Consider the following 23,748-nt stretch of genomic DNA (forward strand, 5'->3'; position numbering starts at 1 on the left):
CTGTGGGACTCTGCGGTAGGAGGGTCCTGACTTTGAGGTCAGATTGGGCTGCATACATAGTGAGGCCTTACTTCAAGCAAAACAACAACAACAACAACAACAACAACAACAAAAACCTAAAGTGGTTGGGCATTTAGATCATTGGTAGAGTGCTTGCCTAGCAAGCATGAGGCCTTAGAGCTCTGGGGAGAGGGGAGGGCTGTGCACCATGGGTGCATGCGTGTGCGCGTGCACACACACAGGCTTGTGGGTAACCACAACCAAAAAGCACAAAAAAAGCAAAAAACACAGCCAGCTATGCCAGGTGAGGTGGCAAAAGTCTTTAATCTCAACTCTTGGGAGACAGAGGCAGGTGGATCTCTTTGAGTTCAAGGTCAGCCTGATCTACAGAGTGAGCTCTAGGTTGACTGGGATGTAGTGAGGGCCCTGTCTCTATTCACGGCTTTTCCCTCCCTTGTTGCAGGAAGTTCACTTGGATCCCCCTGAAGTCCATATGGCTCTATATGATGAAGATCTCCTGAAAAACCCTTTCTACCTGGCCCTTCAGAAGTGGCGCCCCGACTTGTGCAGCAAGGTGGCCCAGATCCATGGCATTGTAAGTCTCCCTGCCTTCAAGTGTGAGCAGTGTCAGGAATGTGGCAGGCGATTGAGACATTAGAGGAAGTCAGTTATAGAGCTGTGGAGTTAAACGAAGCCCTGTGGTGTGCCCTCCCTCCCCCGGGCGGGGGCAGGGGTTACCCAGTGTTGGATGTGTGCATGAACAGTGAGGGGCCACCTCAAGCTCCTTCCTGGATGAAGCCTCCTGAGACTGAAGCCTGGTGTCTTAGGGTTTCTGTTGCTGTGATGAAACACCATGACCAAAAAGAAAGTTGGCAAGGCAAGGGTTTATTTGGCTCAGACTTCCATGTCACGGTTCATCACTGAAAGAAGTCAGTGCAGGAACTCAAACAGAGCAGGATCCTGGAGGCAGGAGCTGATGCAGAGGCCATGGAGGGTGCTGCTTACTGGCTTGCCTCACATGGCTTGCACAGCCTGCCCAAGGATGGCATTGCCCAAAATGGACTGGGCCCTCCACCAATCACTAGTTAGGAGAATGCCTTTTAGCCAGATCTTATGGATGCATTTTCTCGATTGAGGTTCCCTCTTCTCAGATGACGCCAGCTTGTGTCAAGTTGACATAAACCAGCCAGCACATCCTGGCTTATCATCCTGTCTCCAAACTCTTGCCCCTCGTCTAGGTAGATCATACTTTTGTCCTGATACTCAGCCCCCCTTTCTTCCTTGTTGGCTATGAGTGCTCCTAGAACACAGGTATCGTAGTCCTCCCCTGGTGCTCAGCAGTCCTTCTCGGTTCAGTTGGGTACTCTCCTGTGTAAGCAGGGAGCCTGAGAATGGATACATAGTGGCATGGTTAGTTTCCTTTATGGCTTCCCCAGGGGACCCAGGTTCAGTTCCCAGCACCAGCTTAAAAATTAATTCAAAATCTTGACCTGAGAAGAAAGTCTCAATTGAATAATTATCTGGATCAGGCTGACCTGTAGCTGGGGTCTCGGTGGGTAGGGGTGGGGGTCGGGGCTGTCTGCTTGTTAACTGATTCAGGAAGACACAGCCCACTATGTACTACACTGTTTCGTGAACCTTGAACTTCAGAAGAGTGAAGAAAACTAGCTGTTCATAAGCGACAGCAGGCAGGCAGCACAGAGGTCTGTTTCTCCCTGTTTGGCAGTGGGCGTAATGTGACTGTCTGTTAGATTTCCTGGCTCCACATCCTCCCAGTGATGGACAGTACCTGGAAATTGTAAATCAAGTAAACCGTTTCTTCTCCTATGCCACTTTGAGTCAGGATGTTTTATCCCAGCAACAGAGATGAGACTCGGCTATAGCCACAGCTGAAAAGACTCCAGGGCGGTGGCCAGAAGACGCATTCAGGAGCAACGATGGCGTCCGGGACCTGGAGTGGGCACCTATGTCTTGGTGTTGCAGATCTTCCCAGTACTTGGGTTGGGCCCTTTAGTCAGTTTTCTGGATCACATGATAAAATGCTTAGCAAAAACCACCTAGTGGAGAAGAGTTGGGTGTTGACCAGTGGTGTCCGAGGTTTCTGTCTGTATCATGACTGTTGACCCTGGACCTGTGGTGAGGCAGAACATTGTGTGGTGGTGGGAGTCTGTGATGCAGAATGTTCTTCACCTCAGGATGGAGAGGGAAAGAGCAAGGGCGGGACTGGGGACCAGCTTAGTCCACAGGGGCATGCCTACCAGTGACCTGCTTCGACCAGGTAGGCCCCCCACAGCCTCAGCTTTCAGAACATTCTCAAAAGGGCCACCAGCTGGGGACCACACCTCTAACACTTGAGCCTGCCTGTGGGGGAACATTCCATATTGCACATTAGTGGTTGTCCTAGTTCGTGTCTCTGTCTATCATGATGGGAAGTCGGGAGAGGAACTCAAGGCAGGAACTGAAGCAGAGACCACAAAGGAATGCGGACTTCTGGCTTCTTCTCCATGGCTTGCTTAGCTGCTTTCTTACACAGCCTAGGACCACCTGCTCAAGGATGGCACCGCCCACAGTGGGCTAGCCCTCTTACATCGGTCGTTGATCGGGAAAATACCCGAAGTCCAATATGATGGAGGCCTGTTTTCAGCTGAAGTTTCTTTTTTTCCAGAAAACTCTAGCTTGAGTCAAGTTGACAAGAAAACAACCAGGGCAGTGGGCGGCTGTGGCAGCTGCTGCTTCTTCTCCTTCTCCTCCTCCTCCTTTTCTTCCTCCTTCTCCTCCCTTCCACTATCTTCTTTTCCTTCTTTTATTTTTTAAAATCAGTGCCAAGGAGGAAAATCAGAATTTTGTACATGCCAGGCAGGTGATCTACCACTGAGCCATGCCCACAGTCCCTCACTGGGGGACTCCAGACAGGGGCTCTACCACTGAGCCACGCCCCCAGCCCCTCACTGGGGGATTCGTGGCAGGGGCTCTACCATTGAACTATCTTAGTATCTTCTGTGTGAATTTGTATGAAGGCAAATCTGTATGTATCTGTGGAGGTCACAGGGTAGTCTCGGGTAACATTCCTCAGAATACACAGCTCTTGATACTGAGTCTCTCGTTGGATCAGTACCTACACAGCTAAGCTGACTAGCCTACTGTCCCAAGGTTTTCTTGCCTCCTTAGTGCTGGGAGTTCATATATGCTCCACCAGATCTGTTTTGTCTGGCTTTTTCACATGAGTTCCGGGGGCTAAGTTGCAAGCCCTGCACCTCAGTCATCGAGCTAGCTTCAGTTTCTTTCTCCACGCTTACTTTTAAGTTGAGCGCGCCAAGCGTGTTGTGTTGCCTTTGACTCTGTTTGGGAAGTCCCTGTTGACTTTTATGTCCTGCTGCCTTCTCACCTCACACTGAACTTCTGCTTCTCTTACTGAGGGGTGACTTGCTCAGGTCAGGCCTCTGAGGATCTGAACCAAAGGAGAAGTTTAGCTAGCTCAGGTCAACCTCTGGTGGCTGGTGGCCTTTCTGGAAAACCAGAACTAACTTGTGTCTTGTTTCTGCCCACAGCAGCCTCCTTTTCTAGAGACTTGTTCTGGGTTTTATGATTAGTGTTTTTCTTCATATGTTTCAAACTGAGATTTTTATTTTTTAACTTGGATTTTGGAAGCCATAGAATTCGTTATACAAAAAATAAAAATTAGAGACGAAACATGACAAAACAGGCCAGTAACTCAAACATGTGAGTCTGAGGCCAGCATACTCTACCATAGCAAGACTTGTCTCGTAGAACTCCAATAAATAAGTAAAGAAACAGATAGGGGGCTGGAGAGAAGGCCCAGCTGTGTGTGCTCAGCCCCATCTTTTGAAGTAGGACTCTACTCCAGCCCCTTTGAGAGCCACAGATGTACCTGGCTCACTCCGGGTGGTGATACATTTCAGGCCTTCTCTGGCCCTGTTGGGTGAGGCCAGCCTTCCTGCTGAACTACTCTGCCAGCGTACTCAGGGTAGGGCTAGGGCTGAAGCTGGGTGGCTTGCTCTGACCCCCTGTTGTTCACAGCTTGGGCAAATGAGTCAAAGCTGGTCACCGTGCAGTGTGATCTACATGTTTGTTAGCACAGTGAAGAAAAAAATAGAGCATTGCAATTGCTTCTAGAAAGTTCCTCATCCTTCCTGTCACTTCTGAGAGAGCAGTGTGGGATCAGCAGCTTAGGACTTAATTTCTGTCCCAGGAGTTTGCCACCGGGGCCAAGAATTAACCAGCCGAGAATCTTCTCTGAAGATCAGAGTCCTTTATGGGAATAGCGTTAACGTTTCTTGATGCTGTGACCAAGCTAAGGAGGGAGGGTTGATTTGGGATCAGTTTTGGAGGATTATGTTCTGTCCTACTGGAGTAGTCATGATGGCTGGAGTATTTGCAGAGGCGTCTCTACATTACAGAGGAACAGGAAGCAGACTGCAGGACCGGAACCAGGGTGCAAACAGCTGACCTTCCAAGACCTCGCTTTAGTGACCTACTTCCACTCTGCAGACTCTATTTCCTAAAGGTGCCACAGACTTCTAGACAGCAATGGAAGCTGGGGACAAAGTATTTAAGACGTGAGCAGTGGGAGATATTTTATATTCAAACCATAACCATGGGACTTAAAAAAAAAAGATATAAATTCACCATTTTAAAAACTGTCTTGGGGCTAGAGAGATGGCTCAGTGGTTAAGAATGCTGGCTGCTCTCTGAGGACCCAGCTTTGATTCCCAGTCATTACCCTGGTGGCTCACAACTATCTGTAACTCCAGTTCCAGTGGATCAGATGCCCTGTTTTGGCCTCTGTGAGTAGTGTGTACAAATGGCAGTGCACAAGCATACGCATAGGCAAAACACTCAAACATTTAAAATAAAAATGATGGAATAATAAATGTATTTCTGTAGCATCAGCCATCTTTGACACTTTCCCCTACAGACAAACTGGTATGCTACCCTGCTCTGCTGGTCTGCAGTCGCATGGGTGTGGCAGCCGAGGGGGAAGCCTGACCAGTCTCCTACCCAGCCCAGCCACTGCTGGAGCTGGCCCCATTCCAGGCCTTCCTTTCCTGGGAGGACTCTTCTTCCTGCCCCCTGGTTGCACCATGGAAATGCCGCCTCCCACACCCTTCATCTTTCAGTCACAGGGACCTGTGACACCCACCTTGTTCTAATAGTCACCTCTGTGCTTATTATCCAGGCTAATAATGCTCCTGGGGCTTTCTGGGAGTGGGTTGGGCAGGTCTGTCTCCAGGGACTCTTGTCCTCGGCAGCTGTTTCCTGACTTTGTAGGGGAGCTATATAATTACGTTCTACCCCCAAGGTGAGACATCACCCTCACCCCCACCCTGGGAATCATTCACATTCATCTGGATGGGTAAAATGAACTTATGCAGTTGATTTACAAGGCTTTGGGTCAGTGCCGATGGCTGCATTTTCTTAAGTTGACAACCCACTGAATTTTGGAGATTTCCATTTTACAGTGTCTCTAAGCATAGCAGAATTGGTACAGACTTAAGGTCAGCCACCACCCTGTGTCAAAGTGAAACAGGTGACTATAAGCTCTGACAATGCCAAGCTTGGGAAAAATGACTTGATCATTATCAGAGGTTCTGCCAGGCTCAGCAAACACAGTGCTGCCGTGGGAAGGATGATTGTCTCACCGAAGTCTGTTGCATAGAGCAGCTAAATGGTGGCTTGTTGCACAGTGGAGTCATTCACTGGGACGAGTAGGACTGGTTTATAGAGAGAATCTCTTATAAGCATCGCCTGCCAACAAAAAAGCTGATAGCCAGTGAGCTGAGGCAGGAAACAGGAGGCAGGACACTGACAGAAAGAAAGAGGATTCTGAGAAATAGAATAAGAGGGAGATTTGCCCGGGAACTAGAGGAGACTGACAGAAACCAGCAAGTAGCAGAACTAGGGAGAAAATGAGGAGAGAGATTAGAACGAGATGCTGAGGGAGCTCCTTAGGAGATTCAAAGAAAGAAGCAGCCAGGACTGAAGAGAGGTAACTAATCAAGTGATAGACATAAAATAGTTGAACTGGATTAAATAAGTTACCAGCTAGTCAGGGAATGGGCCAAAGCTTTTGGCCTAGGCATTTGTTAATAAATAATCAGTCTCAGAGTTGTCATTCTGGGAGCAGGGGCTGAAAGGAAAAACAGATTATTTCTTTTTACACTGGTTCATGACAACTGTCTACTGCAACCTGGAGGATGGGTCCATGTGCTTGTCAGAAAAATTAAAAGAAGGCAAATAGGAACCAGAGGGTGAGGCTCTGGAGTTCCAGGCTGGCCCGGGCTACATAGCAAGGCCTTCTCTCAAAACAGCAGCAACAAAAAGTAAGCAAACAAGCAAAAAATAAGGGCTGGGACTGTCTATAGTGTATTAGTGGGTGGCTTTCTGTAGTAGGGGGTCCTGTCCCTTGAAATGGAAGGGTTAGCCTCCTTTCCAGGTCTGTCAGGACACTGGAAAAGGGCAAGTCTGTGAAATTGGAGGGTCCCCTGTTCAGTCAATGAATTTATGCCACTTACTCTACCTAGCATGCTTGGTGATGTGAATCCACTGTGGTGGATGCTGGGCACAGGAAGGTGTGCCAGCAAGCAAACAGGATGTAGATTTAATTAGGGTGAAGTTTCTTAGCGTAGCAACAGTAGCCATCACAAAGCCTCCGAGTCTGACATTACATGCCCCTAGAACTGCTTCTAGACATCCTGAACCCATGCTCCGTGTTCAAGGTCTTCTGAGTGTGCTTATTGTCAGCTGCACTTTTTTACGTAGCCCCGAGGTCCCTTAGAGCCGGGAGTTGTTTCACATTTCGAAGTTGATACCAAGAGGCTTCCCTTTAGTTTTTAATTAAGATTTCATATCTGAGGGACCTGGAGAGATGGCTCAGCAATTAAGAGCACTTGCAGGTCAATCATGAAGTCCAGAGTTTGGATCCCAGCATCCTTATCAGCTGGCTGACAAATGCTGTAACTTCAGCTTTCAAGGAATTGGACAATCTCTTCCAGCCTCTAAACAAATGCATACAACTACAGTTTTTTTTTTTTTTTTTTTTTTTTTTTTTTTTTTTTTGAGACAATATCCCAGGTCGGCCTCAAATTACTTAGGCTGACTTTGCACCGATCAGCCCCCCTGCAGGGCCTCTTTGAGTGCTGGGTAAAATAGACATAGTGGGTAAAAGCCACTATGTCTATTTTTTTCCATCAGTGCTGGGGACTCACTAGGGAGTTCAGCAAAAGCTACAGAATAGAGTTTAGACACATAAAAGGAAGTTTTATTTTTTCTGAATATAAACAGTGAAGATATAAATATCAGAAATGGAACATTTGGGCTGGAGCAGAGGCCCATTAGTTAAGAGCGCTTGCTGCTCTTACAGAGGGCCCGAGTTCAGTTCCCACCACACATACGGAGTCATAATGGTTTGTAACTCTAGTTCCAGGGATTCAGCATCCTTTTCTGGACTCTGTGGGTACTGTATGCATGTAGTGCATAGATATTCATTCAGGCAAAATCTGTACAAAAAAATTTTTTTTAAAGTTTTAAAAATAATATCTTTAAGAAGAAAAAAGCAGAAGATAATTAGAGAAATTTGAGGTGGGCATCTGTGCATAATTATGCATTATGGTTGTGCTTTTCATTTTCTTGTTATTTTTTTAAAAATGTATGTGTATATGTGCATGTCTGTGTGTGGGTTTGTGCATGTGCGTGCAGTGCCCCCAGAGGCCAAAAGAGGGCGTGGGATCCCCATGATTGACATGAGTCTGTCCAGCCCCATGTCCTGTTTCTTAAAAGAAGGCTCATTGTTCAGAAATGCATTCCTAAAAATATATATGGATGAGTCACTTCTCTACCTTATATAATCTGGGATTTACTTCAAAATAACCTAGAGATTGCGTATAGATATCGAAGACACAGGACTGGACACTGAATTGCTAATTTTTGAAGCTGGATGAAGGACATGTGGGGCTCGTCATATTGTTTTCCAGTCATACTTCCACAAATTAAACAAGCTGAGCTGGGTGTGGTGTTGGGCGCCATTTATCCTGCACTAGGAGTCAGAGACAAGTGGATCTCTGTGAGTTTGAGGCCAGCCTGGTCTACATATAGTGAGTTTCAGGACAGCCAGGGATAATAGAGAGAACCTGTCTCAAAAGAATATTTTAAAAAAGAAAGAAATTACACAAGTTAGGGCTCCTGAGGTGGCAGAGAGAGAGAGAGAGAGAGAGAGAGAGAGAGAGAGAGAGAGAGAGAGAGAGAGAGAGCGAGAGCGCGTTTGCCGCCAATCATAGCAAGCCACGTCTTGACCAGAACCATTTTCCAAGTGAGCTGGCACCCCTCAGCAAGTGCTCAGCAGGACACATTCCTGTTGAGGATCCTTGGAGACATCCCAGGCCTGGCCGCAGAAGTCCCACGGCACTCTGCCCACCAATTACTGAGCTTCCTTCTTGTTCTAGGTCCTAGTGCCTTGCAGAGGAAGCCTGCCGGGCAGTGTGCAAGCCTCCTGCCAGTTCGAGTCCTATGTTTTGGTACCCACGGAAGGACACTTTCAGACCTTAGATGGAAAGGTACTCACTTCTTCTAGGGTGACTCAGGATTGATAGGGGATGGGGCAGACAGAGACAAGATAACCCTGTTTTTCAGACTTCACATTGTTGGCATCAAATATTGATTTTTGGAAAGGGTTATGAGTCCCCCGCCTTTGTTAGGGAGCCTTTGAGATAGGGGGCCATGGCAGTAGTGAGTAGGACCCAGACTCTGTGTGGTGTAGTGGGGTTGGAGTTCTTTCCTTCTTTCCTCAGCCAGGGGAGTCATCTACCTGTGTGTTGGGGCTCCCTGATACACCCCTTCTCAGGTCTGTATCCCGCGGAACTATTTCTATTGTTGTGGGTTTTGTTTTGTTTTGTTTTGTTTCGTTTAGTTTTGTTTTTGAGACAGGCTCTTACTGTGTAGCCCTGGCTAGCTTGGAACTCACTTTGTAGGGCAGGCTGGCCTTGAACTCATAGACATCAGCCTGCCTCTGCCTCCCAAGTGCTGAGATTAAAGGCGTGCGCCACCATACTCAGCCCATATTTATTGATTTTTGAGACAGTTTTGCTGTCTCAGACTTTTATGTCCCTGCCTGGCTTGGCATGATCCTCCTGCCTCAGCCTCCCAAAGTGTTGAGATTACAGGCATGAGGTGCCATGTCCAGCTGTGTGTATGCATTTTGTTTGTTTTTTAATGGAAGTGGGTAGAGGTTAAGCAGGTAGACATTTTGTTTGCACTCAGCTGGCCCCATTCCCCCAACTGATGCACAGTCAGGGGTCCAGGCCTCCCTAAGTTATACTCTTCTCACTGAGGTTGGTCTGCAGTTTGACCCAGGCCCAGAGCATGTGGGACTCGTAGATCCTGCGGCAGATCTGAGAGGGTGAGGGTTATCAGCCTGCTCAGTTGGTTGTCATCCCTCCGTGGCTTGTGAGGCCTGCCACATAACTATCACAGATTTTCTTAGCACATCTGTTCCTTGCTTCCTAGTCATGTGTCCAGCTAACCCACACTGGGGTGGGGTGACAGGCTCTGCCTAAATACCTCCCAGGAGGAGGCTGCAAGGGTCTCCGTGACTGGTCCAGTGATGTTTTCTTCATTCCAGGCTGTCCTCATCGAAGGAAACAGGATTAAGCTAGGAGCAGGTTTTGCTTGCTTTCTCTCTGTGCCCATCCTCTTTGAAGAGACTTTCTACAACGAGAAAGAAGAGAGTTTCAGCATTCTCTGTATTGCTCATCCTTTGGAGAAGAGAGAAGCTTCAGGTACCAAGGGAGGACTGACCTTTTCTCTCCTGCACATGCACTCTCCTGTCACCCAGCTGTTAAATGCTTGAATGTCACACACACAAAAATGTCAAAGAGCCCATTAGAGACCCGCCTAACTATAAAAGTCCCCTTTGGGACTTCCCTTGCTAAGGTGACATGCGGATTGGGGCTGCCTTGGCGGATATGATAGGACTCCAGGCCCAGAGGCCTCAGTGCTCTAATCAGCCCTTGAGGAAGATTGTCTCTGGAGCTGTGCAGAGCTGGAGCACAGGCTGTCTGGGCTCAGCCTCAGGGCTTAACCTTGTGGCTTTATTAAACCAGCTGCACCGCTGCCTCTCTGAGAGCTCATTGGTTTTCAATGGATTGTTTAGTTGCCCTGGGAAACAGCACAATCCCTGTGCTAAATGCACCATGAAGTAGAATTGTCTGAATTTTCCGGTCTGGGCTTCACCTCAGCCCCATGGGTTGCCCCTAGGGTTACACATTACTGTTATTTTGTTTCCGGAAAAGACCTTATGTGGCTTTCCGGACTCTAGGCTCTCCTGCAACTGGGATGTTCTTGGGCAATATTTTGAAATGAGGGTATTTTTTTTTTTTACCTTCTTCCCTGGTCCCTGTCTATCCTGTCTCAGAAATGTGTGTGTGAGAAAGAGAGAGAGAGAGAGAGAGAGAGAGAGAGAGAGAGAGAGAGAGAGAGTTTTCTAGATCTTTGTTTCTGGAACAGGGAAAGGATCTAACACACCCACCCACCCACCCAACCCCCATTGGTCAGGAAACTAAAAACTTTAGCCAGCCTGACCCTCACTCTCTTTTCTCAGAAGAACCTTCAGCACCCTCAGATCCTTTTTCCCTAAAAACCATCGAAGATGTGAGAGAATTTTTGGGAAGACACTCAGAGAGATTTGACAAGAACATCGCGTCTTTCCACCGGACGTTCCGAGAATGTGAAAGGAAGAGCCTCCGTCATCACATAGTTAGTGCCTGTGCCTCTCGTGCTCCCTGACTGGCCGCTGTCACTCACTCCAGTGCCACCCTTTAGTCTGTCTGCTCCAGAACTCCCCTGGGTACCCACTGCATGGTGGGAGCTTTTGTTAAGAATGTCTCTGCCGTACAAAGTAGCATAAGGACCTCCAGGAAGTGAAAAATCTTTGCAAACTCTAAAAATGAATATCATAAAGAAAGTAAAACTCCTGCTTACTGTGGCCATGTGTGTTAACCTCAAAGAGAACTTTCCCCCCATATACTCCTTTTAAAAACCCCTGAGAGCCAGGAGAAGTGTTCCGAGGTAGAGGTGATCACCATGCGAGACGGGCAGCTCGAGTTCTGATGCCCAGAACCCACATAAAAGTTGGACACAGTTGCATGTGTCCATAACCTCAATATGCTTAGGAGAGGAGCTGGGAGGTGGAGACTGGAGAATCTTCCAGAAGCACATAAACCAGCTAGCCGGAAGTACTCAGCATCATGGCAAACAGCAAAGAGAGGTCCTGCCTCTAAGCAAGGTGGGAAGGTGAGAACTGGTACCAGAGGTCGACCTCTGACCTCAGCACACACAAATGTGTAAACACATAACTTAGTGTGTTAAAAAGTGGAAGGCTGACCAGATGGCTCAACGGCTAAAGACACTTGCCACCAGGCCTGACAAGTGGGTGTTGGGTTTTCAGACACACTGTAAATAAACGTAATTTTATCGAGCTGAGCGTAGGTCTTTTAGAAGAGGCTTTGCATATGCTCTAGAGCCTGTCACCCTGGGTGTTGCCCACCCAGGCTTCTGTGGTAAGAGGGGTCTCCTCTCTCTGTTCTTCGTTGCACAGGACTCCGTAAACGCTCTCTATACCAAATGCCTCCAGCAGCTTCTCAGAGACTCTCACATGGTAAGCAGCTGTCTAAACAGAGAAGCAGCAGTTTGCACATGTGCAGAGCCAAACTCTCAACCAGCATTTCTCTTAAATTCTAGAAGGTTCTTGCAAAGCAGGAGGCCCAGATGAACCTGATGAAGCAGGCAGTAGAGGTAAGGAGAGAGTGGAGGGCAGCAGCTGGGAGACTCTGTGTCACCCAATACACACTACCAGCCTCTGTCTGTCGGTTCCACAGATGTATGTCCATCACGATATTTACGACCTGATCTTTAAATACGTGGGGACCATGGAGGCGAGTGAGGTAAGTTTTGCAGTATTTGTTCTCCAGGATGAGAACCGTAACATAAGAAATTCCAAGTGTTTGGCTGGAGAGATAGATAGTTCAACACTGCTTTCGCAAAAGACCTAAGTTTGGTTCCTAGCACCCATGAAGGGTGGCTCACAACATTCTGTAACTCCAGGTCTGGGAGATCTAGCATCTTCTTCTGGTTTCTGTGGATACCTGCTCCAGAATAGCTGGGGATATGTAGAGAGACTCTGTCTCAAAACAACCAACCAAACAAACAAAAATCTTAACTGAAAGAAATTTGAAATCTGTTGCTAGGACGCCGCCTTTAACAAAATCACAAGAAGCCTTCAAGATCTCCAGCAGAAAGACATTGGAGTGAAACCCGAGTTCAGGTGAGTCAGCCCCACAGCTTTGGAAGTTCAGCATGCTTGTGGCTGGGACACCATCTTCTCCCCTCAACCACATGGCAGGAGTGACTCAGCAGCTGTGGGGACCACTGAGTTGTACACTTGGTCCCAATGATTCCAGACAGCCAAAGTTGAGCTTACCTGCCTTATAGTGGTCCCTTCCTTGTGGGCCAGTGTGCCAGCTGGGTGGGAGCTAAGGGGAAGAGGGTTTGGTATAACCAGCCTCCAGGTGGGCATGTGACTCACTCAGCTTGGCCCCATATGGAGGCCATCTGCCCTCACCTGCCACTGAGAGAACCCGACCACCAAGGCTCTCACTCTCCAGCTAAGTTTCGCTAGGCTAAACATATCTAAAGTGTTGATGCGTAAGCCTCTCCTCACGCTTGGGTTATTTCTATCTTGGGCTTTTATTAAATTTTTAAAGTTAATATTTTTTTGTTGCCATGTGAAAAATTTTTCCTCTTTTTTATTTTATTTTAGTTTTAGTTTGTATGAGTGTCTTGCCTGCATGTATGTGCACACATGTGTGCAGTGCCCTTGGAAGGCAGGAGAGGGCATCAGAATTCCTGGGATTAGAGTTAGAACCAGTAATGAGCCACCATATGGATGCTGGGAATCAAATGGAGGTGTGGGGGGCTCTTTAAGAGCAGCCAGCGCTCTTAACCACTGAGCCCCCTTTTGAGCTCTATATTATTTAAAGTTTTATTTTATTATCTGAGCTATGTGTATATGCATTTCTCTGTGTGGGTGTATTTATGTGAGCGCAGGTGCCCTCAGAGGCCAGAGGGGCCTGAGTCACAGGCCGTTGGTTGTAAGCTGCCCAGTGTGGATGCTGAGAATCAAACTCTACTCATCTGCAAGAACATCACATGCTCTTAACCACTGAGTCATCTCTCCAGCCCATATTTTTTTTTTTTTTTGAGATAATAGCTCTCTCTATGCTCCAGGTACCTTGTATAGCCCAGGCTGCCTTTGAAATTGTAATCTTCCTGACTCGGCCTCCTAAGTGCCAGAACCACAGACCAGCACCTCTAAGTCAGACTTCAGGATTTTTATATTTTTGAATTCCCGGTGAAGCTCTCTGGTCTGCAAGCCTGAGAGGAACACCACTGACTTGCATCAGAGTTCTTCTCGGTCTGTTTTTTGTTGGTCATTCCTTGAAGCTGTAAGAAAAGTCTAATGAACAGGACAAGAACGTTGAACCCTCTACCATAGCCTGAAATTTCTCCTTTGTAAATCACAGCTTCAACATCCCTCGGGCAAAGAGAGAGCTGGGGCAGCTGAACAAGTGTACATCCCCACAGCAGAAGCTGCTGTGCCTGCGGAAGGTGGTCCAGCTCATGACACAGTCTCCCAGCCAGAGAGGTTGGTGCTGGGAGGGGACCGGGCTGGATGAGGCAGGAGATGGGAAGGTCTGTCTGGGAGGAACACCTCCAAGGGACCAGAGTTGCATGGGGAGTGTCCTGGGGGACGAGTAAGGCAGGAGCAGGTTAGCAAAGCCTGAGAGAGAAAAGCGGGGGCTTCAGCTGAGCCATGCTGGGGGTAGGTGTTAGGCTAGCTCACCTCATTTTGTATATATATTTAAAAAAAACAATCTAATGTAAAAGTAAAGTAGGGGGTGGGATTGTCACTTAGTGGCTGAGCTCTTGCTGGGTGTTCATGAGCCCCTCTACCAAGGTTCCATCCCTAGAGCCACTAAGAAGTTGAGACAATGGAAGTAAAGAGAATCTTAAGAGGGATATTCAAGCAAGCATAAGGTGCACTTCCAGCAGCGCAAGGAAGAAGGTGGAGGTGGGGGCTACACACATCTGGGTGACGGGCTCATAAACTGTCCCAGAAAGTAGATTCTCTCTCGGGAGGGACACCGAGTAGCAGAGGTGGCTGGGACATTCATTCATGGTCTGTCTTTACACTTAGTTAGGTTCTGTTGTTGATGTTTTGAGACAGGGTCACATTATATAGCCCAGGCTGGCCTCAGCTCACCTCTTGCTGGGATTACAGATGTGTACTATTTCATCCGGTGTTTTCTTTTTTCTTTTAATTACTTTATTTATTTAATTGGATGTGCACTGTGCTGAATCTGCATGGCAGAAGAGGGCATCAGATCCCCTTATATAGATGGTTGTGAGCTTCCATGGGGTTGCTGGGAATTGAACTCCAAACCTTTGAAACCTAAGTGCTCAGAACTGCTGAGCCATCTCACCAGCCCCTCTTTTTTTTTTTTTTTTTTTTTTTTTTTTGGTTTTTCGAGACAGGGTTTCTCTGTTAGCCTTGGCTGTCCTGGAACTTACTCTGTAGACCAGGCTGGCCTCGAACTCAGAAATCTGCCTGCCTCTGCCTCCCAAGTGCTGGGATTAAAGGCATGTGCCACCACTGCCCGGCCCTCTTTTAATTTTTTAAGTCAGGGTCTCGCTATGTAGTCCTGGCTGGCCTGGAACTCACCATGTAGCCCAGACTAGTCTCAAACTCAGGATCCTCCTGCCTCCAAGTCTCAAAAGCTGGGATGACAGGCCTGTGCTGCTTCACCCTGCTAATTGTACATTCTTTTATCCCTTTCACTGTGACATCTGTTCAGGACACTGTCAAGGAAACTTCAGTGCTTTCTGCCTGGAGTGTGATTTCACTGGAGCATGGGTTGGGTTTGGTCTTGGTTGGTGGAGGAGGGCTCTATCCTTCCATTTGGGTCTCATGAAGGCTGTGGGCCTGTGTTTCCCTTTGCAGTGAATTTGGAGACCATGTGTGCTGATGATCTTCTTTCTGTCCTGTTGTATCTGCTTGTGAAAACAGAGATCCCTAACTGGTAACATTTGCTTGTTAAAATACTCCTTACCTCTTTAGATTCTTTTGAACTGGGTCTTTCCTACAGCCCAGGCTGGCCCCCAACTCTTGCTCTTCTTGTCTCAGCCCCTGAGCCCTGAGATTTTAGGAGAGATCCACTCTGCCTGGCATATAATATATTAAAATCTGGCTGCTCTGTGCATTTTAAATTTGGGGTGATTCCAGGCAAAGCTCCATTTAGTGATGTACCTCATAAGGGCAGTGTTATCTCCTCCATCCTTCAGGGGTGGCTTTCCCTCAGTGGACAGATGGGAAACTGAGGCTTGGGGAGCCTCTTGTTTCCCTTTGTAAAGAATGTGACGAGTCTGTTGCTGTGTGGGAAGCAGACACCAGCTCATAGGAAACCATAATTCACTTTACAACATGAGCTTTCTAGCTAGGTGTGTTAGCTCAGCCCTTTAATCCCAGCACTCAGGAGGCAGATGCACATGGGTCTGAGATCCCCAATAATCAGCTGTCTTAGTTACTGTTCTATTGCTGTGAAGAGACACTATCACCAAGACAACTTATAAAAGAAAGCATTTAGCTGGGACTTGCTTTCGTTTGCAGAGGGTTAGTCCATAATCATTATGGCCGACGTGTACTGACAGGCAGGCAGGCAGGCAGACAGACAGACAGACAGACAGACAAGGTGCTGCTGGGGCAGTAGCTGAGAGCTTGCATGCTCCGTAAGCTGCAGGTCGAAAGAGAGAGAGAGAGAGAGAGAGAGAGAGAGAGAGAGAGAGAGAGAGAGAGAGAAAGGGAGAAGAGGGAGAAGAGGGAGGGAGAGGGAAGAAAGGAGAGAGGGAGAGACGAACGAAAAGGGGGAGAAAAAAAAGCTTTTGAAACCTTGAAGCCCACCTCTAGAGACATACCTTCTTTAAAGAGGCCAAACCTAATCCAACAAGGCCACGCCTCCCAATCCTTCCCAAACAGTTCCATTTACTGAGGGCCAAGCATTCAAATGTGAGCCTGTGCGGGTCATTCTCCAGCTTTCTAGTAGCCAGCCTTTTTCAGGGAAGTAACTGGTAGTTTTCTTGTCCTAATTGTATGCAATATATGCAATGGGATGAAGCTGGGTAGCAGCCATTATATCCAACCTCTACCCCTAGTGAGTACGCTCGATGGAGTGCATTAATCAGCCATACATAGTGTTTGTAAAGTGTCCGTTATCCAGCAGTAACCCCTTTTTCTTCTTTTGGTTAGGATGGCAAATTTGAGTTACATCAAAAACTTCAGATTCAGCAGTTCGGCCAAAGATGAGCTAGGATACTGCCTGACCTCAGTCGAGGCTGCGATTGAATACATCCGGCAAGGAAGTCTCTCCATGAAGCCGCCTGTAAGGTCTCCCCGCTAACCCACTCTTCCTCCCTCTGTGGCTGTTGGGGAACCTTTAGAGAGTTGAGTTGAGAGGGTAGCTGTTCTTTCATGGTCTCCCAAGATGGGAGCCTCAGCTGTTTAATCGTTAGGAAGTTTGAGAGCTACTCAAGAAACTGCACGCTAAGCCCACAATTGACTGTGAGAGCTGGTGTGTTGCCAGTGGGATTTCCATGGTCAGTAGCCTGCTCCATTAATCCTGCCATCTTCAGATGCCCGAGTGTGGGGAAGGGAGCCAGAGACGGCAGATCAGATCGGAACTTTGTGAGGACAATAGGCAAGAAGTGGTAATTAATATGTGCAGTTTGAGGACTCAGTGGACTTATTCTTGTTTCCTTAGCTGGTGAGCTTTGGTGAGAGAGGGTGGATCTGTTTCTATGTAAATTATGAGAGTCTTAAACCTAGATTTCATCACGGGCCTGTTTTACTACATGCCTACAGATAAGGCTCAGTAGTACTCCGAAAGATCTCCAGGCTGAAGTCAGTCATGGTGGTGTATGACTGTAATCCCAGCACTTAGGAAGCTGAGGCAGGAGGATTGCTGTGAGTTTGAGGCTGACCTGGTCCCATGGTGAGTTCCATGTCAGCCTGGGCTTTACTGTAGGCACTGTGCCAGAAGACAAAGGAAAAAGAAAGTAAATATAATTAAAATACACAAAGAGGAGAGTGAGTCTGAGTTCAGCCTGGGCTGCATGTAGTAAGACCCTGTATAAAAAAAGACACAGTCATCCCCTGGGTGTTGAGCAGGTCAGGCCTGACAGATAGATGCCTGTACTTTGCTTGACCTATTGACCCAGACGGTACTGTGGTACCCTCATCTCTTATGACTTCACATGGGAGTCTGTCCATAAGAATGAACTCTGCTTTTACTGCAGACTGGCTTCTTTGAGTTCATAGTAAGTCGTGAAGCCAACAGTAATGTGGTGATGCCATTTCCCTGGCGAGAGAGCCTGTGCATATCTCCACATGGCAGGTGAGGCTTCTGCATATCAGTCAGTTGAGTTGGTTTCGCTACCAGGTCTATGTAAAGTGGTTTCACAGATGTTTCCTCTCCAGAGTGTTGTAAAACTTGAGCTAGCCACAGGCATCCCTAGGATGTTCATAAATGGAGACTTCAGCTGTCCAAAAACAATTCCTATAGCCATGGTGGCAGGATCAAGGTGGAGACCTTTGGAATAAGCAGACCCTTGCCTGCTTAGTTTTTGAGGTGTGTGTGTGTGTGTGTGTGTGTGTGTGTGTGTGTGTGTGTGTATGTATGCCACATGTGTGCAGGTTCCTGAAGAGGCAGAAGAGGGTGCTGGCTCCCCTGGAACTACAGTTACGGGCATTTGGGAGCCACCTGATGTGGGCGCTGGGAACTGAACTCAGGACCTCTAGAAGAGCCACGAGTATTAACCACTGAGCCATCTCTCCATCCCTATATATTTACATTTTTAAAATGGTATGTCCCTGCTTTGTTCTTACACACTCTCGTCTGCCTTGCTTTCTCATTGGCTTTTTGTTTTTAGAAAGGTGATGCTTGAATCCTTAAGCATGCAGGCTTTTCTGAGCTCTTGCTTTTGGAGGTGAGATCTCTCTGCCTAGGCTGGCCTGACCTTGAGCTCCCAATCCTTCCCCACTGAGATGCTGACATTCATCGCCATACCTGCCTCTGAGTTCCTACAGCATTTGAGCTCATTTCCCATAAGCCTCTGGGTTATACTGCTTCTCTGAGCTCCTGTTCCACCCACAGATTTAGTCCTGGATGCTCCACCCTTCATTGCTGCTTTTCAGCTTCCACCCTCAACTGGAGAAAAGGCCCCTAACTGACCTGCTATACCATGCCTTTGATGTGTCTCTGGTCCTAAGCTCCTCAGCTGTCAGTCACTGTACAAAGCAGATTGCTGGAGCTTTATTTAAGCATGAGGCAGCTGGGGACAGAAGTAGCTCCTTCTGACATGCTGGCAGCATTTGTGTATCACATTAGTCAGTCCTTGTTGGAGGTGGGCAGACATAAGGGATGATGCTGGATAGAAGACTCTGGAAATGATCCCTCCTCCTGCAGTGCACTGGGGGCGTGGCTCAGTGGTAGAGCCCCTGCCTAGAATCCCCCAGTGAGGGGCTGGGGGCGTGGCTCAGTGGTAGAGTCCCTGCCTAGAATCCCCCAGTGAGGGGCTGGGGCCATGGCTCAGTGGTAGAGCCCCTGCCTAGAACCCACCAGTGAGGAGTTGGGGGCGTGGCTCAGTGGTAGAGCCCCTGACTAGAATCCTCCAGTGAGGAGCTGGGAGCATGACTCATTGTTGATCACTTTATTTCAAATTCTGCAGTGAGAAGATCCTGGTGTTATTTCTTCAAGATAGGGCTTTGGCTAGCATGGTAAGGCCCTGGCACTACAAAACAAAGCAAGCCCACAATGAAACAAACAGAATATAGAATTGAAAGTCTTGTCTCAAACACTACCTGTATGCACACAGTTTTAGCCATCATGATCATCAGGTAGTAATAATAACTGATAGCTAATAAAGTATAAATTTCTACATTTTTAGATTTTGTGTGTGTGTGTGTGTGTGTGTGTGTGTAGACATATATGTGTAGTACCTGTGAAAGCCATAAGAGGGCATCAGATTCCCTGCTGCTGGATTTATAGGCAGTTGTGAGACACCTGATATTGCAGCTGGGAACTAAACTTGGATCCTCTAGAAGGGCAGAAAGCATCTTGCCATCTCCCCTGGTCCAAATTCTAGACATTTTGTTCCTGGGTAGGCATTACCTTTGATAGGCATATTAATTTGGGTGGATTCCTGAAATGCACTAAGTGTTTGAAAGTTGAGAGAGGAGTCAGGAATTCCTCCCTATATATATATTTTTTTTTCCAGTGAATTAGACGGGTGTTTTCATGAGCAGATTCATGAAACAAGATTCCCCCTGCTGCCTGACATCAGGAAGTAGAAAACAGTGTCAGGTGATCCACAGCCCTGGTTAAAGCAGCAGAGTCAGCCATTCAGGCATTAGAAGGGAGGTCAGAGAGGGGCGGAGGCCAGGATGAGCCCAGTGTCAATCTAGATGATGATGGCATGTATGTGGCAAATTTCACCCCTGTAGATGACTTTCTTCACCTTGCAGTCTTGCTGCCCAGGCCACAGTTTTCAGAGCTCGCTTCCTAGTGTACCCTGAGGAGGATCTGTGTTTCATCTCAAGAGAGCAGATCTGGGTGGGAGAGCCCCTGAGGGCCATGCCCGGGAGGGATGACAGGGCTTGTGCTTGGGACCTCTCTGGGAAGGGTCTGTGACAGGGGTCTGTGATGTGTGATGACCGCAGGACTCTGAGGGATTTGGCGACAGACTGTTTCTCAAGCAGAGGATGAACTTATTGTCCCAGATGACATCAACACCCATCGACTGCCTGTTTAAGGTAAGGCACCAGGATGCCTTTGGAGGTGATGTGTGAGCATTGTTCTATCCTTCAGTGTCTGTGAAAGTCCTGGGGAGATTAATTTGTGTTCTGTCTGGGAGAGTGGTCAGAAGACTACCCATCTTCCCCAACACATACTGTGCAGTTACCACTGCAGAGCACATAGGGACTGCTAGGCCTCTTAAGCTTTGTCTGTCATTCAAGGCCAGCTCAGTGGGACCTCTTCCTCGTACCTGATAGAGCTGATACCTCTCCTGGACCCAAGGTGCCAGCATTCTTGTGGTAGGCCTTAGCTGACAGTGTAACATCAGATGCCCTGGAGCTTTGGTCCTGAGTTCAGGAAGCTCCCTGTTCAGCTATTCACTGACTCCTGGGAAACTCATGTTCTAGCCATCACTATGAACTGCCTGAGGGTGGACCTTCTCTGAAAGTATGCTGGTGTTTCTAGGCTCCTGGGAGCCAGAATAGATCCCTAGAGAGAGCACATTTGTAAGTCACAGAGGCCAAGCCCTGTAGGTTTATATGATGGGGGTGGGGTGGGGGTGTCACGATATTATATTCATTTCCTTTCCTTTAAGTCTAGGGTATACTTGATTACTATAAAAATAACACTGAGACTGTCTGTTCATCCGTCCAGTTGTCCGTCTGTCTCCCTCTCTTCCTCCCTTGTCAGTACTAGAAATTGAACCTGAGATCTTGCACGTACTAAGCAAGTGCTCTGTGGCTAAGCCACACTGCAGCCCCTTACTGGTGGATTCTAGGTTGGTATTCTATAGCTGAGCTGTGCCCTCAGTCCATGGTCCTTTGAGACAGTGTCTACCCGTGTAGCTCATACAGAACTTAAACTCATGATTCTCTTGCCTCTGCCTCCCGAGTGCTAGGGATAAAGGCTTGTGTGACCCCACAGAACTGACGCTTTTGCTAATGAAGTGTCAAAATCCACAGAGGCCTGAGATGGATCGTGTGCCTCTTCTTAGTACTTTGGAAATTTTGTCAGGTTTAAAAAAAAAATGTGATTGCAAATGCAATAGAAACAGTCATTGAATGTGAGTTCATGTTGCCCTGAAGCTGTCACCCAGAGTGGCTTCATCTCAGTCACCAAGCCAGTGTCTCTATCTGCCCAGACAGGCTGGAAGCCAGTCCCAGAGAACAGCCATTTCAGCATCATCTCAGAGAAGCCTTTAATCTCATCACTCAGAGGCAGAGGCAGAGGCAGGTGGAGATCTGAGTTTAAGGCTACCCTGGTCTACTGAGTGAGTTCCAGGATAATCAGAGCTACACAGAGAAACCCTGTCTCTTTGGTTTTTTGAGACAGGGTTTCTCTGTGTAGCGCTGGCTGTCCTGGAACTCATTCTGTAGACTGGTCACCAAGCCAGAGTCCAGGCTGGCCTTGAACTCAGAAATCCACCTGCCTCTGCCTCCCAAGTACTGGGACTAAAGGTGTGCGACACCACTGCCCGGTGAGAAACCCTGTCTCGAAAATGGAAACAAACCAAAAAGAGTCCAAGGATAACCTGGGCTACAGAATGAGACCTATCTAAAAACAAAATAAGCCAGGCTTGGTGGTTCAGGCTTGTCATCCCAGTCTTTCAGGAGACCGAGGCAGGAGGATTACAAATTCTAGGCCAGCCTACACTATACAGTGTGAGTTCAAGGCCAGCATATGCAACTTGTTGAGATCCTTTCTCTAAGCTGAAGAAGATCCAGGATGTGGCTCCATGATAAAGCACTTGCCTAGTGTGTGTGACACCCTGGGTCCACCCACAAGTGGACCAAACCAAACCAAAAGAACCATTTCTTGGAAAGCAGGTGATTCCTTAACATTGACAGTATTTGGGATGTCCCCCTTTAGCACATCGCCTCTGGTAACCAAAAGGAAGTAGAAAGACTTCTGAGCCAAGATGACCAGGACAAAGATGCCATGCAAAAGATGTGCCACCCGCTTTGCTCCTGTGAGGACTGTGAGAAGCTCGTCTCTGGGTAAGAGGGACCTTGGAGGCTCAGAGGGCCAGGGTGAGGAGTCAGGGGCTGCAGCCACGAAACTGAACTCTTTCCATTGCTCTGTGGCTGCTGGCTCTTGTCCTGAGTGCGGGGTGACACGCTTGCCTCTTCTGTATCCTCAGCTGCATCCTAGTGCTTTGCATATGTCCTGTCTGAGCCTCACAAGAAGGTTTTAAGATGGAGAGGAGTGGGTGCCAGTTCCTTCTAGTGACTTTTTGGCTTCCCTTTATGCTCTAAGGGCAGTTTTGTAGTGTGTTGAAGCCTGAGGGGGTCGTGAGGAAGGACACTGATGCTACAGGCCTCAGAATCTCGACCCACAGGAGAGTCTCACCCCACAGAGGCCTGAAAGAGGCTCGTTGTTGGATATCCTTTCCTTTCGCACAGTCTCATGCAGCCGGCAGGGCGGGGCTTTGCCATGCCTTCCTCTGTTGTATTTTTCCCATATCTTCTTTCTGTTTCAGGAGGCTGAATGACCCGTCAATTGTCACTCCTTTCTCCAGAGATGACAGAGGTCAAACACCACTCCATGTGGCTGCCCTCTGTGGTATGTGGCCCTGGGCTGGCTTCTGTGAGGCAAAAGGATGGTCCCCCACAGGCTATTGGAGGCCCCGGTGGTAGGATACTGGCAGGGGCTTTGTTGTGGGCACATCCCACAGGGCAGGAAAGATTGACAAATGTCCCTCTGGTTTTGCTGGCCACCATGCTATCTCACAGGCTGGAAAGGATCATGTGACTCTCCAAGCTTGGAGTTGCTGCTGGCCAGTGAGGACAGGCTAAGATGATCTCACAGAATTGTGGTTTGGGAGTCACATATCTCCATCCTCAAAGATAATGTTGAGCCAGGTGTAATGATGCAGACATGTAATCTCAGCCACTCAGGAAGCTGAGGCAGGAGGATTATGAGTTCAAGGCCAGTTTGAGCTATAGAGTGAGACTCCAACTTAAAACTAGGGGACTGGAGTACAAATGTTAGCTGTCACATGGGTGCTGGAATTCGAACCCAGGTCCTCTGGAAGAGCAGTCAGTGTTCTTATCCACGGGGCCATCTCCCCAGTCCCTGGTCCATTGTTGCTGAGAGCAGATGTGGGTGTGATCCCTTCATAGGGCATTCCACGGTGAGTTAGCATTGTAGTTGGGAGCCCCCCTGTTTCCTCTACCAACAAGAGGTCCTTCTGTTCTGCAGGTCAGGCATCCCTCATTGACTTCCTGGTCTCCAAAGGTGCCGTAGTGAACGCCACAGACTATCATGGGTCCACTCCCTTACATCTGGCGTGTCAGAAGGGCTTCCAGAGTGTGACGGTGAGCAGCAGGGTCATGTGTAGCATTGCATGGTGGCGTCATGGTTGTACCATATGCTGATCCAGTGCTTGCTGCCAGGCATGAGGAACCCGGAGTCCAAAGGCCCTCTCTGGAGATGGGTCGGGATGGGGAAATCCCTGATCATCTCAGGGTAGGAAGGGCGGGGTTCTGGGCATTCCCCTTTAAACTTTGTGTGGTGGGAAGCAATGATTTATGTGTATATTGCATGTGTATGTATGCATGTGAGCCACAGTGCACATGTGGAGGTCAAAGGAAAGCTTGCTGTCTGTTTTCCCCTTCCACCTTGTGGGTCCCAGGACTTGAACTCAGGTGGTCAGGCTTGGTGGCAAGCACCTTTATCTGCTTACCCATCTTGTCAGCCTGCAGTGGCATAATTTTAATAGAGGTACAGGTTGAGGACCCATCACCTTAATGCTCGGGTGTTTTGGATTGTTTCAGACCCTTTTGGATTTTGGAATATCAGGCAGTTGATCTAAAGGTCATTTGGTATAATA

General features: G+C 48.1%; 1 protein-coding gene across 4 annotated transcripts in view; it reads left to right on the plus strand.

The window, feature by feature from the left end:
• Ankrd27 (ankyrin repeat domain 27) overlaps positions 1–23,748 on the plus strand; it is a 48,978-nt gene that overhangs the window by 5,108 nt on the left and 20,122 nt on the right. For 2 of the 4 annotated variants that reach the window (XM_034500883.1, XM_034500890.2), the window contains exons 2-16: positions 464–595; positions 8,460–8,570; positions 9,635–9,791; positions 10,613–10,767; positions 11,609–11,668; positions 11,752–11,805; positions 11,889–11,954; positions 12,258–12,334; positions 13,593–13,714; positions 15,071–15,149; positions 16,373–16,505; positions 19,841–19,933; positions 21,786–21,913; positions 22,396–22,478; positions 23,118–23,233. In XM_034500883.1, the coding sequence (XP_034356774.1) occupies positions 494–595; positions 8,460–8,570; positions 9,635–9,791; positions 10,613–10,767; positions 11,609–11,668; positions 11,752–11,805; positions 11,889–11,954; positions 12,258–12,334; positions 13,593–13,714; positions 15,071–15,149; positions 16,373–16,505; positions 19,841–19,933; positions 21,786–21,913; positions 22,396–22,478; positions 23,118–23,233 (1,536 nt within the window). In that variant the 5' untranslated portion in view covers positions 464–493. Of the gene's footprint in view, positions 1–463; positions 596–8,459; positions 8,571–9,634; positions 9,792–10,612; positions 10,768–11,130; positions 11,305–11,608; positions 11,669–11,751; positions 11,806–11,888; positions 11,955–12,257; positions 12,335–13,592; positions 13,715–15,070; positions 15,150–16,372; positions 16,506–19,840; positions 19,934–21,785; positions 21,914–22,395; positions 22,479–23,117; positions 23,234–23,748 lie in introns of those variants that run through there. The other 2 variants (XM_076932294.1, XM_076932304.1) reach the window with 2 other exon arrangements.

Source organism: Arvicanthis niloticus, chromosome 1 (genome assembly GCF_011762505.2).
Source record: "Arvicanthis niloticus isolate mArvNil1 chromosome 1, mArvNil1.pat.X, whole genome shotgun sequence".
In the NCBI taxonomy this organism is placed as follows: domain Eukaryota; kingdom Metazoa; phylum Chordata; class Mammalia; order Rodentia; family Muridae; genus Arvicanthis; species Arvicanthis niloticus.